Source organism: Triturus cristatus, chromosome 9 (genome assembly GCF_964204655.1).
Source record: "Triturus cristatus chromosome 9, aTriCri1.1, whole genome shotgun sequence".
Lineage (NCBI taxonomy): Eukaryota > Metazoa > Chordata > Amphibia > Caudata > Salamandridae > Triturus > Triturus cristatus.
This window is the reverse complement of record NC_140592.1, coordinates 1,210,731,604-1,210,746,240: the sequence shown is the minus strand read 5'-3', so window position 1 is coordinate 1,210,746,240 and position 14,637 is coordinate 1,210,731,604. Positions and strand designations below refer to the sequence as shown.

At 42.1% G+C, this 14,637-nt stretch overlaps 1 protein-coding gene across 3 annotated transcripts in view; it reads right to left on the bottom strand.

The window, feature by feature from the left end:
• The window catches only part of TTBK2 (tau tubulin kinase 2), a 536,541-nt gene that overhangs the window by 161,214 nt on the left and 360,690 nt on the right, over positions 1 to 14,637 (bottom strand). For all 3 annotated transcript variants that reach the window (XM_085627231.1, XM_085627232.1, XM_085627233.1), the window contains exons 9-11: positions 8,367 to 8,459; positions 7,341 to 7,466; positions 130 to 287 (exon numbers count right to left, since the gene is read on the bottom strand). In XM_085627231.1, coding sequence (XP_085483357.1) covers positions 130 to 287; positions 7,341 to 7,466; positions 8,367 to 8,459 — 377 coding nt within the window. The remainder of the gene's footprint in view (positions 1 to 129; positions 288 to 7,340; positions 7,467 to 8,366; positions 8,460 to 14,637) is intronic.

Genomic DNA, 14,637 nt, shown 5'->3' with positions numbered 1-14,637 from the left:
TTTCTCATTCAGTAAATGGGCCTTTTCAGAGCATGAAACCTTATCCTAGTTCCCCAAAAACGTCTACAGAAATTATTTGGCAGTATATTGTAACACCTGCTGCGACTCAATTAAAAGCAAATCACGTACCCAATGGCAGCAGGGGTCAAACGGGTATGCAGCTGAGGGGTAGTAGAAGTTGTTGTTGTCGTTAGAGAGCCATCCGTTCCACTCTTCTCCCAGTCAAAAGGATCACTGTCTATTACGCCAAACGTCTTCATGCTGCTGTCAAACACCGAAGTAAGGAGCTGTAGAATAGACAGGAAAAAAAGGTGAAGAAATAAGTTACTTACCTGCAACTTTGGCATTTTTCATAGATTCACATGCTTACATTATTCCCCATCATCAAGCTGGGAACCTTCATTAATCACTGTGTAAACTGCCCATACACTCATTTAACATTGGTATAGCAAACACACTTACGTGCCCTCTCTCCACATCATATGGCCGGAACTGTTGTGAATGAGGTGAAATAAATGAAAGCTCCATTTCCAACAGAGTTCTGCAATTCAAATTTTCTAAGCAACAAGCGTAAACATAAAGTAGCCTCGCAGAAAAGGGGTAGGAGAAGGGGATGCATGTGAATCTATAAAAGAAAGCTAAGCTGGTGGACTCATCTACAGACGAGTAACTTCTTTCTTTTCTAATGGCTCTTTCATAGATTCACAAGCTTGAATTACAACATCAAAAGCATTAGCACGAAAGTGCAAGGTTTGTGTGGGTCTCACTAGCATGGACTTGCCCATAAAACCTAGCTGTTGACTGGATATTGAGAGTGTAGTGATTTGTAAATATATGTGTCCAGCAGCAAGTTGCTGCCCTGCATATTTCTGCTGATGGAAGATCTGCAAATAGAGCCATAGTAATCGCAATGCCTCTGGTGGAGCGGACACCTACTCTTCCATAGAGTAGCCGGCTTGCAATGGAGTGACCGAGGGAAATGCATGTTGCCAACCAGGGAGCTCCTTTTTGTTTTTAAAATGGCTGTCCCTTGTTAGAAATGCCAAAGGTAATGAACAATCTACACAGAATTTTACACAACGCTGGACACCCAGGGAGTAAAAAGATCTCTCTGCTGCCAAATGCTAGAAGTTGTGCTTTTTCCTACAGAAGAAATGCCCTAGATACTTTAGGTAGGCATGAAGAGAGGATTTCTACTGAGAGTAGCTTCGTATTTATATAAAGTGCGTGAACAGTTTACTAACGGAAAAGGCTTGAATTGCCCCAATCTACCTTTTCAAGGTATTAGCAAGTAAGACTGCAGTCTTCCATGACAGCATCTGCATTCATTCATAATGAGTGAGTTTGAAAGGTCTTCATGAGTGCTCAGAAGACTGCAAGGAGCTCCCACTGGGGGCTTGAGGTTAATGCTTAAGTACTGCAGAAAAATTCTGAAAAAGGCCCTTTATAACTTCTGACCACTCTAGTAGTGAGGAGGAATGATTGCCTGCCAAGCATAATTATTTTATGTTTGCTGCCAAGTGTACTCGAACCAAAAATTGTTTGAGGCCTGAAATCAATAGGTGTAAGAGATAGCGTTGTATTTCATATGGCTGCATGCACATGTTTTTGGTGTCTTTTGATGAAGTCCAGATGCTAAAAAGTTTCCATTTGAGGGCACAGGTCAGTGTAAAGGTGGATGCGAATGTCCTCCACTGAGGAATCAGAAGAGCTTCCCTCTGCATTTCTGGGTACCACTACCTGCTTCCAAAGGATTTGCATTTCCTCATTCTGAGGTGCGCGTCACAGACAGGTTAAGTATGGGTGCAGTAGTTCTCCACTTCTGGAACACCAGTTGACGTTGCCTTGATTCCAGCTCACATTTATGCCAGGTAAAAGTCTCTTCAGCTGAGGAAATAAATACAACTATTTTCTAGACGCAGCATATGCTCCACTGTCAGGGTAATGTTGTGAGTTAACACAGTGTCAAAGCTTCTCGGCTTCTTGTAACAGAGGTGGCAGCTTCATGCTCCCTCTCTTCTCAATATAGAAAATCATGCTTGCTGTTTTGTGACCTAGACCTGGTGGTCCCAGAGACATATAGATGGCATCCAGTGACAGATCCTCCTAGAGTGACCCATCAAAGACGGCTTTATGGAACAAGAAGACTGTAGGACGACAACACCAAGAGGGCCTTTTAGGCTCCCAATTGTACTGCTGTTCGTGGACTTAATCTAGGCCGTCAAAAATAGGAGTCTGAATCCCCTCTCGTCAGAAGGCTAAGCCTTAACTGCATAGCTCATGTTTTGGCTACCAGAAGGACAGTCTCCATGCTGGGAGAAAGAAGGGACACAGGCGGTCTAGCAGCTAAATGCAGGTCACCACCACTTGTGAGATTCATGCAGAAGAGGGATCCTTTAGTGACCCTTGAGCACAAGAGCGGATGGATAACAGCCAGTCAAGCACTTACTTGAAGATATTTGCACTTTCTCAAATGAAATTGGCTGCCACTGGAGCTATTCACTTGGTGAAAACATATGGGCATGATTTGTGGCCAAAGGGAAGTGCCTTGAATTGGTAGAGTTAGGCATCTACCACATTCTGTAAGCACTGCCAGTGGAAAGGGTGCACAGGCATATGGAAATAGTCATCTTCCAGATGAATGGAAGTGGTGAAGTGCTCAGAATCAATTAATAGCAATATGCTGTGTAGAGAAATAATTTTAAAGCCTTTCTTCCTGAGTCTGGATCCTGACCCTCTGGTATGGGGGCCACCAGGGGAGACAACGGGCTAGGGAGTGAGACTTGTCTTCTTTGGTCTTGGTTTAAAGAGGAAGATGATCTCCTATCCTTACACCAGGTCCTAGCATTTGGCTGATGCTGTTGCCTTCTGTTATGTGTTTAGGACTGGCCCTGGATGTAGAAACCCTGTTGTAGGTAGTGTTAAAAAGCATTTACTTATTTTTTATGCAGAATATTGCTGAAGGGGCACACTGATCTGGCAGTGTCAGTTTTATTCGCCTGTAAGGCCTCATACACACACACCTTCTTAACTAATTTTGGCCTTATAAGGACATGATTAGACTATATGGCAGCACTTTAGAGCAATGGACATACTTTGCAGCGTGCCATATCTTTGTATCACCCACTCCACTGGACATCTGTTAAAGCCAATGGTATCAAGAGATGTTGCAACACAGTAAAATAAATCTGCTCAACACCCTTCGAAATATCATTGATGTGTGCTTGGCAGTCTCCTGCTAGTTCTTTCAGGAGAGAGGGTGAGCCATGGCAGAGTTGCCTACGAATCTGATTAAAATGAGCATAGCATAACACACCTAATGTGCGTTATGGGCAGTGATCTTTTTCCCCATGGTCTCCAACTTCTGGCTTTCATGTTCTGATAAACCGGTATATAGGAATCGAATCTCCTTTGCACTGTAGCAGAAATCCCAAGGTCAGTTTTTAGCTGTTAATGAGGCAGACCAGAAATGAATCTTTGTCCCATAACTAGAATTTCTTATGCAATTAAGGCCCTCTCACAGATAGACAAGCATTGGAATGGGCCTGGCAAATGTGTGCAATGCACCTTTGGAATCGAATACAATACATGCCTTCCTGGTATAGGCAATAGCAAGGGTGAACTTCAGTGAAGTGTGGTCAATCAGGGTTCATTTTCACTATATCACCAATGGAGGAATCCCTTGGAAAGGGATCAATCAGACTATCATTCATCAGCAATATACGCATCCGATTCTGGAGCCGGAGTCTCCTGTTGGGATTCATTCCCGCAATTTAATAGTATTGCCATCAATGTCACAGGATGCGGTTGCATAGCTGGAGGATGTATGAACAGAACAGGAGAAAGAACAGGCACTAGTTGAGACACAGTCACTGGAGTGCCCGGAAATTAAGGCACCATAAGTGGTGCACAGTAGAGGCCAGGTATGTGCAAAGAGGATGCAGGTGGAAATACATGGTAGACCCCTTGCACTATATCACTGCAACATTCATCCTCTTCTGAGTCAGGCTCGAAATATATGTTGAGGTCTTGAGGACCATCTTGGTCACTAGATAGCACCTGGGGTCTTCCCCTGAGCCATCATTATCCTTGCCCTCATTATTGCTAAATGCTTCTCCATTTCTGACTATAGGAAAGCTCCTGCTGGATTTCTGTAGGATATTTTAACACCACTTTAAGAGGTGAGGAATGGTGGGAATAGACGGCAGCTCCTTTATGTCAAAATGACTGCCATCAATGAGACAAGTATGTTAGATGTGGATGACAGCAAGTTCACAGTTGAAGGGGAAGTAGAGGGTATTCATGATCAGTGCTTGGCAAATGACATCTAGAAGCCTTCCCCATTGACAAGAATAATGAGAATAAGCACCTCAGAAACAGGCGCTGAGGGCACAGAGAAGAACACCTACTTCAAGATCATCAATGGGGACTTCACCCTTGATGGCCATGGTGCAGTTTTGGTCATTGGTAGATATTTGGCGACAGACAGAGCTTTGTCTGGAGACAGAGGCGTCACCTCTAGCGAGAAGGAATGCGATTTAGACATTTTACTCTTTGGAGGTTTTACCTTCAAACCAAAAGTCTGCTTCTTCAAATCGAGGGCAGAGGGTTTGAAAAATAAAAGTGCAAATGTTTCAGTGGAAGATACTCTCGTTGGATCTTCGAGAAAAGCATCTCAACTTTTGTAAAAGCACATCTGGCAGACTCCGCCCCTGATTAGGCAGTCTATAATGCAATCTCTCAATTTTGTAACATTTTTCTAGAGAAGAATTTACATCTTTAAGCTGACTGCTAAGATGTACTTTAAGAGGGATCGTTGAGAAAAATCTTTTTTAACCCACAAGTCTTTCATGTCTGAAGAGATGCTTCTTTTCAGATGTACTATCATTCAACTCTCGCTCTTAGGACTCAGCTACCCAGACACAACATGGTAATCTTACCTACTACACTTGTAGTGAGATATTCTAAGGGGAGAACTGACTGAAATGCAGATAATAATCAGAAGATAGAACGGAACTAGATAATTCCTTCTTGGCATCAGTAGAAAAGTTGAGCTAAGGAGAGTTTTTAAAGCCTCTTGATCTCATTGGCCAGTGTTCAGCCACATAATGAGGTAGAGAGACAACACTGAGTAGATGGTTAAAACAATGTTTAAGAATTGTATGCAGCTTAACAACTGAAATAAGTTAGCATGTCAATCAATGAAAAACCTAGTGCTAGAGAAATGCTGGATATTCATTGAAATATCAGCATTTTAGGAATCATAATCTTAAAGCATACTACAATCGTCTCACTCACTCAAACTTGTCAAAATAAAGTTGACGATAGATGGAAAAACAAAAGGTCTTATGCTTTCAAGCGCTTTATTTTTACATCAGAATTACCAGAGAACCAGGAAATCTAGCAACCATCATACATTGATTACAGTAGCGAAGTAGAAAATGTGGTACCAATGGCTGGGGAAGCTCTGGATCAGCTGCCAGAAACTGACACTCCAACTAGTTTTATTTTATTTTCATTCTTTTATTGATTTTCCCACACATTCGGTGCCTCACTTAAGTTGGAGCTTAAGCAACCATCTACTTTGCCTATATGAATTGGTCACCCCTTATCAATGGATCCACTTAATTAATTATGGCCGCTAATAAGTACTATTAAAACAACTGACTGAAAGCCTGTACACTTTAATGCTTGCCCACCACCCCCACTGACAAAATATGTGTTTGCAAACATACATTTTTTGTAAAATTTCCCTTGGGGAAGGAGAATATGGGAAAGCCAAACAACCATGGTCGGTCTTCAGAATAGGTTCAAAACAGCGACGTTTTAGCTATCTTGATTTTAAAATATAGCAGCAAGTATATTGTTTAAGAATAACATATTATTGACTAGTTAATAATGATTAGCATTGTGTTAGTCTGAGTGGTGAGTGAAACTGAAGGAGCAGCAGTTAACCTTTTATTTTCGATCTGTCAACAATGATAGTCCAATAGAACCCTGGTGGTGCTGCTTCTAAAAACTTGAATCCAGTCAAAAACTGAGAAACTGGCTACAAAGTTGAATGTGACTTAATTGTTAAAAAAAATGTGCTCCACTCTGGAATAATCCTTCCCTTGAGACAAAGAATAGGGGGTAATAGTGGAAAGCATGACTAAACGTACGTATTAGGAGGATTGGGGATCTCTGGGCTGATGTCTAATGGATGCATACAAACAACAAAAAGAGACATTTTGAGCACATGTCTTAACTCTTGACCTGTTTACTAAGGGGTGTATACAGAAATCTCTGAAACTTCCATTGCTCAAAGCTTTGAGAGAAAAATGCTTCCTATTATTTGGAATACCGACTTTCAAAAGTGTGTAGGGATGTGTAAAAACAAACATAAGTGAAAAAAGGATTTAGATAATGAGCATTGTTTTAAAGGGAAATGTTTGGCCCATGGTTTTCACAATTTAACTATACTTAAACTTAAGGTACACACCCCATAGGATCATATTTAGAACGCAAAGATCTCCCCTGAAATTGTTTTACTGCACACTGGTTGACAGGCCAAATTCTGTATTCAAGCTGCATATGCGCTCTTTGGTCTTGTCAAAAGGTTCAGCAGTTTTGGGGTAAAGTAGCCTTGAGAACCCCTTAATTACTGAAGGATTTCTTCACAAATCCTCTCTGGTCTACATGTACACGTAATAACTGTTTTAATGAAGCTTTGCTTGGAATATCTTAGTGATTCCTTTGTTTGTCCTGTGCTTTACTTTTATGAAGAAATACATTAATACTTAAGTTCTTTAAGTTAAGCTATAGAATGTGGTCCATGCAGTAGTTTATTATATGTAAATTCCAACAAAATTTAATTCCAGCAATATGCATGTCTACTTCTCTGTATTAGCATGATTTTAGATGTTGAACTATAACGTATTTGAAGTGCTATATGGTAGGATTTAACACTTGGGATGACCCAAAGGTTTAGGTTTTGGCCAACTAAGATTATGATGTAAAACTAAGAATTTGCCCACATATTTATTAAGAGCAAAATCTATAAAAGCACAAAAAAGCAGGAAGTCAATGAGATGCACAGGACACAATAATGTATAATGACATTTTAGAGTTCCCCTTCTATGGTTCAGTGAAAACATAAGAACCATTCAACGGTTACCTCTATGAAGTCAAAGCCAATTTCACAACTGTTTCCAGACATTTCCTTTAACCAGTTAATCACAATGGTTTCGCTCACAAATTACATCCTCTAAGAATTCCAAATTCCTGCTGTACTTACTCAAAACCTTATCCACAAGACATAATGTTTATTACAGCAAAATAGGGTGAAATCATTGTCTTACCTGGTAATCAGGTTTTGTTAAATAATCCAGACTGAGTATATGATCTAAGAAAATGTTGAATTCGGGAGGCAGGTGTTTCAACATGAGCCGATGTTCATACCGTTCTTTAATAGAGCCCACTTGTTCCTAGAAACAAGCACATTGCGGTGAGCATTTATAGCTGTGTGCCATTAGGCTTGCTACACATTTTTGTGGTTTTATGTGTTTAAGGAGAGACATAATGAATGCAGGTGAGTTAATCTTGTTGAGAAAAAGCTAGGGGAAGCTTTTCCAAGTACAGAACTATATTGTAGAAATAATTTAAACAGGTGATGTGTATGGCATGGTGTCATGTACATTAAGACAAACAAAGCTAACGGAATGAATCAATTTTCATAGGCTTTATATAATTTTTTAACAAATCACTGATAAAGGCAGAGAATTTCCATCATAATGCTGCTGTGTAACAGTAGACTGCAACAAATAGGCTGTGCCTTTTACACTAAAATTCACTGGCAAATATGAGATACTTTTTAGAGTTGAGGCCCCTACTGCACTTGCTTAAAAAAGAGAAAAGCATTATAGCCCGTTTTCACCACCTCATGATTGCAGAGCTAAAGAAAGGGTGAGGAAAATGAACAGCTGGTTGAGGTAGACTAGGGACATTTTTGGATTAGTATGACCAATGTATGCTTTTTTTGTATTAATGGTTCAGGCTGCCGCAAATAATCATCTTATATACAAGACCAGTGATCCCAGGTGGGGGATTGTCATATCATTTTGAAGTAAGCCAGACATTAATCAGATATATGAGCAAGGTCAATGGTAAAATAAAGTACATTTTGGAAGAATATCTCTCTCTCTCTCTCTCACTCTCTCCCTGGTTAGGTTCCTTGACATCTTCCCACCATTTGTTTTACTTCATAGTAATTTAAACTAAGGTCCACTCAGAAATACTACGGATGTGGCCATCTTGATAAAACAGGCAGGCTTTTCCTTTCACTCACACTACAATGTCAATCAATAGAAAAACTCCTGTAAGTTTACCTTGTCTTTTATTTTTCTCCAAGGCAGCTGTCCAATAACAAACTCCACCAGCATGTAAAATAGAGACCAGAGGTCATCGTGCCGTCCCATTTCCTGTATTAAAAAAAATTGATTGGATTGTAGTTTGTGTTGACTTTGGCTGTTAATAACTTATAAAACCGTATAAATTCTTTTTGTACAAACAAGACGCTTGATTCATAAAACAAAACCTTAAAAGAACAGAAGGATATTTACATCTCTGAAAAACATGCTTTTGTGGTTTTCTTCCAATTCACAATCTACGCCTGGAAAGTTGTACTAGGCAGAGATTTCCAGGAGTACTAGTTAAATGGAAGGAAGTAGTCCGCAGTGCAAATGACAATTTTTTTCCCCTCTGCAGAGAAAAGATTTTTCCCCATGGAGAAAACCCTTCTACAACCGCACCAAATCTGGAGGTGATCCGTTCCACTTCTTCTGTAAACTTAGTTACTCCACACACATACCTGGAGTAAATCCCTGATGATGTCCAGGCTGGGCAGAGGTTGGATCAAAGTTTGAGAAAGTCCATAAACCTATGCCTGTGAGCATTTCCAGGCCTCAAAAGCAGGCCATGCCTTGAAACATCCATTTTCACGCTCATGGCAGAGAAATCTGCAATGTAAATCCAATTGCACCTGCCAGGTATCCTTTTGTGAGTTACTGTCAGTGTAAATTAGTGTTTATTTTTGTTTTTAGATTTAATTTTTTTTTTTTATCTGTACAACTGTGCAACCATACAACAGTCTTTCATAAGTTAACTGAACATTTGGAAATCTAATCCCTCCTACAACCCTTAACCCCTCCTTGCCTACATTTCCCCATTTGTGAGGTCAGACATAGAGAGTGTATTCCAGTCAGTTTTGTAATATTTCGTTGCATCTCCCCTTAGCGGAACCGGGCATGATAGGTTACAGTGATTAGATTGTCTACTGGTTTCTTTAATGTTTTTCTCCATTTGGATCTGTGGTGCTGTGTGTGAGCAGGTATGATTGTAGTGCACCCCAGAAATCCTTGGATCTCTGTCAGTGCTAAAGTGGTGCAACATAGTTCTACTTGTTCATTGCAGTAAACCAGAAGGCGCTACACTATTTTGTTTGTACCTACACTAATAGCAGCATCAGATTTCACACTCTAACCAGAAAGCTCCGCTCAGCCAGCCTCCTGCTAGCTCACATCCCCCACACCGTTAGAGCTAGCACCAGCGGTCGAACTATCTTGTTCCTAGCTTCTAAAGCCTGGAACAACCTCCCCCTGCAAATCAAAGCTGCTAGCTGTGTGCTTGTGTTTATCCGGAAACTCAAAGTCTAACTTATCAACTAGGCCACAGCCAGGTTATGGCACCCCTACTTCTTCAGGTGCCTGGATACCCTTCCAGGTGATATGTGCACCATGCTAATATACGTAACATAACATAGCACAATAACAATGATCTTAGCTGATATTTATATGGAAATCAATCCTTTAAACATACAGGAACAATAAAACAGTAAATCATTTCTAATCATATTAGAAAATGTGTTAAAAGTAGAGGTATGAAATGCTCCATGATTGTGGAAGTTTCAAGTTCTGTGTTACCAAAGATAAAACAAAACTATAGTTGTGGCAAAGTTTAAAGAACATGGTCCCCACTCCTCATATATATTGAATACAGTTAGTTATACATGGGATAAAATACACTCTGCTGACGTTATAAGAACACTGCAAGTCACAAAGGAGTTCCAGTATCAGACAAAGGAACTCGGCCTGCTGACAGACTTTCTTTATAAGGTCAAGGAATTCTGACGTCTTCTCGTGTCTGCATCTACCACCAATCGCCCAGACTTAGGTGTCTTGAAAGCCTAGCCACACAGCACATTTCATTCAGCATCACATTCTGAATCAGCTCATCATTCATTCTGACCTTGTTTACACATGGAAAACACTCAAAACCATATATAATACATATATAGAGTTTGCATTCATCCCCAAAGGGGTCTCATGGGGTAACCGGCCAGATAACGAAAAGGAAAATGCTACTTACCAGTATGCATCTGTTCTTGGCATGTAGAGCTGCAGATCTACACACTTAGCATTAGCTTGCCATCTGGTGTTGGGCTCGGATGCTTGCATCTTGTTGTTGTCTTGGAAGAAGTCTTTGTAGTCACAAGATAGGTGACTCCTCCTTTGGACGATAGTGCGCATGGGCATCAGCTCCATCCTCAGATTGTTTTTCGCCATGATGGGAAATGATGGAGTTAGTAGAAAAGAATGAGATGTCCATGTGTGTATATCTAAGTAAGATAGAACTGGAACAGATACAGGTCCCGGGGAGGATGGTGGGCGTGTGTGGATCTGCAGCTCTACATGCCAAGATCAGATGCATACTGGTAAGTAGCATTTTCCGTTTGAGGCATATGAGCTGCAGATCACACACTTAGCATAGACTGTACAGCAGTGTCTCCCCTAGCGGTGGTCACCTGTATCGGTTGCAGTAGTTTGAAAGAGAGTTTTAAGAACAGCTTGGCCTACAGAAGCTTGCTGCTTGGCTTGCACCTCAACACAATAGTGTTTAGTGAAGGTGTGTGTGGTAGACCATGTCGCTGTCTTACAAATTTCTTCTAGGGGAATGCTCCCTAAGAGAGCCATGGAAGCCCCTAGTTTGCGTGTGGAATGCGCTCTAGGGGAAATTGTTAATGTGCGTTTAGCCTTTTGGTAGCATATTTGGATACATTTAACAATCCACCGTGCAATCCCACTTTTGGAGATGGGGTTACCTTTATGCGGTGGGGAGAAAGCTACAAACAATTGTTTTGTCTTGCGAAAGGATTTAGTTCTGTCAATGTAATAAAGTAGGGCTCTTTTGACGTCTAGCGTGTGGAGTGCTCTCTCTGCTACGGAGTCTGGGTTTTGAAAAAACACTGGTAACTCCACAGATTGGTTAAGGTAAAAGGCAGAGATGACTTTAGGAAGATATTTTGGATTTGTTCTGAGAACCACTTTGTTACGATGTATTTGTAAGAAGGGTTCTTGTATGGTTAAAGCCTGGATCTCACTCACCCTTCTGAGAGAGGTGACTGCAATAAGGAAAGTTACTTTCCATGTGAGGAACTGAAGTTCACATTTGTGTAGAGGTTTAAACGGGGGTCCCATGAGCCTAGTAAGTACAATGTTGAGATTCCATACCAGAGAGGGTGGTAATCTGGGAGGAATTATCCTATTAAGGCCCTCCATAAAGGCTTTAATTGCTGGGACCCTAAAAAGTGACAAGTGTTGTCTGTTTTGGAAGTAAGCGGCAAGTGCTGCTAGATGTAGGCGAATGGATGAGTATGCTAAATTACATCTTTGCAAGTGTAGTAAGTAGCAACTGATGTTCTGGATGGAAGCTTCCAGTGGATCGATATGATTGTTAGTGCAGTAAATGGCAAATCTCTTCCATTTTGCTGCATAGCAAGCTCTGGTGGTAGGGCGCCTGACTTCTTTAATGATGTTCATACAGTTCGGTGGAAGCTTAAGGTAACCGAATTCTAGGACTTCAGGAGCCAGATCGCCAGATTCATTTGAGTTGGATCGGGGTGCCTTATCTCGCCATGGTTCTGCGTTAGCAGTGATGGGGAGAGGCGTAGTTTTTGGTGTGGGACTAGAGAGAGTTCCAACAGTGCTGTGAACCAAAGTTGGCGTGCCCATGTGGGAGCCACTAGGATCATTTTTAGAGATTGTTGTCGGAGCTTGCGTACCCCTAGTGGAATCAGTGGGAGTGGCGGAAAAGCATACGCAAATCTGCCTGACCAGTTCATCCATGTCACATTGCCCTTTGACAGCGGGTGTGGAAACCTGGCGGCGAAGGTTGGGCATTTTGCGTTTTCGTGTGTGGTAAACAGATCTACGTCTGGTTGGCCCCACATTTGGAAAAATGGTAGAAGAACTTGCGGATGTAGTTCCCATTCGTGAATCTGTTGTGTCTGTCGACTCAACAGATCTGCAATCTGATTGTGAACTCCTGGAAGATGTTCTGCAAGCAGGTGTATGTTTTGTGGGGTGGCCCACCTCCAAATCTTCTGTGCTAGCTGAGACAGCTGTACAGAATGTGTGCCACCTTGTTTACATATGTAATACATGGCTGTCATGTGGTCCGTCCGGATTAGGACAGCCTTGTTCTGTACATGAACTTGGAATGATTTTAAAGCTAGGAATATTGCTAACAGTTCCAGATGATTGATATGGAGCACTTTTTGTTGAGTGGTCCATTTGCCTTGAGTTGTGTGATTGAGGAGGTGTGCTCCCCATCCTGTGAGTGATGCGTCTGTTGCTAGTACTATGTGTGGAACAGGCTCGAGGAATGGCCACCCTTTGGATAAGTTGGTTGTGTTCCACCACTGCAGAGAGCGATGTGTGCGGCTGTCCACCAACACCAGATCTGAGAGTTGTCCTTGAGCCTGATTCCACTGATGTGCTAGACATTCCTGTAAAGGACGCATCTGAAGTCTTGCATAAGGTACAATAAATATGCAAGATGCCATCATGCCTATGAGTTGCATGAACACTCAGGCTGGGAGAGTGTTGGGCTTGAAATTTGTTGAGGAGCGCTTGTATACTGGCTATCCTGGCTGGACTGGGATATGCAAGAGCTGTGGAAGTATTTATTGTGGCCCCTAGGTATTGATGTACATGAGAGGGTTAGAGTTGCGACTTGGTATAGTTGATTGTGAACCCCAAGTTGGGCAGTGTTTGGACGGTTGGATGAGTGTGTTGAACACACTAGTTGAATGATTTGGCTTTTATTAGCCAGTCGTCCAGATATGGGAAGACATGGATTTGTTGTCTTCTTAGGTGTGCTGCTACCACTGCGAGACATTTGGTAAATACTCTGGGAGAGGTGGTGACTCCGAATGGAAGGACTTTGAACTGATAGTGTTGTCCGTCCACTACAAACCTTAGATACATCCTGTGAGCAGGATGTATGGGAATGTGGAAGTAGGCGTCCTTGAGATCTAGTGTGGCAAGGAAGTCTTGTTGTTGGAGTAGTGGAAGCACTTGTTGGAGAGTGATCATGTGAAAATGATCCGAGTGTATGTACAGATTGAGGGGTCTGAGGTCGAGTATTGGCCTTAGGGCCCCGTCCTTTTTGGGGATTAGGAAATACAGGGAATAAACCCCTGTTCCCCGATGTAGTAATGGGACTGGCTATATGGCCTGCTTTTGAAGCAGCGAGAGAACTTCCTGTCTTAAAAGTGTCAGATGTTCTGTGGACATTGGACGTTGCTTGGGTGGTATGTTTGGGGGGGTAGCTGTAAGTTCCAGGCAGTAACCATATAGGATAATTTGTCTTACCCACTTGTCTGTTGTGATGGATTCCCAGACAGGCAGGAACTGTGATAATCTTTCCCCGACTGGAGTGGAATGGTCTGGGGGGAGTGGAGGGAAGTCACTGTTTAGCAGCAGGGGGGCTGCGAGTGTTGTTGTTACCTCGGCCTCTCCCCCTATGGTTATTCCCTCTGTATCCTCCTCTAAAATATCCTCTATTGGGGTATGTTTGGGTGGTGTTTTTAAAAGAAGATGAGGTATCTGCGCCCATGTTTTTGGAGGCTCCTCTATAAAAGGAGCGACGAAAGGAGCTACACATTTGCGGAGACTGTAATGCTCCCATGGACTTAGCAGTCTCTGTGTCTTTCTTCATCTTTTCAAGAGCAGTGTCTACAGCCGGCCCAAAAAGTTGTTGTTGATTGAATGGCTGGTTTAGAATGGTTGTCTGGACCTCTTGTTTAATGCCAGAAATGCGTAGCCAGGCATGTTGTCTGAGCAATACACTGGTATTGATGGACCTAGAGGCAGTGTCTGCTGCATCAAGGGCACATTTAATTGAGGCGTTTGTTATTCGTTTGCTCTCTTGGATTAAATCGTTTGCCTCAGTTTTATATTGGTCAGGCAAATGCTGTAATAGGGTTTCCAGCTGGTCATAATGGGCCCTATCATATCTAGCCAGCAGTGCTCGAGTGTTGGCTATGCGCCATAGATTGGCCGCCTGCGCAGCTACTCTTTTGCCAGAGGTGTCTATTAATTTAGATTCTTTATCCGGGGTGGTGCATCCCCAGATGTTTGTGAATTGGCGCGCTTCCTAGCGTTGGAAACTACTAGTGAATCCAGAGGCAGCTGTCCTTTGATGTACGCAGGGTCGTCAGGGGCAGGTCTATATTTGTTATCGATCCTAGGATTAAGAATCCTGTCTTGTACGAGATCTTTGAATACGCCTGGGGCATGTTTAATGGCCCCTTTGATC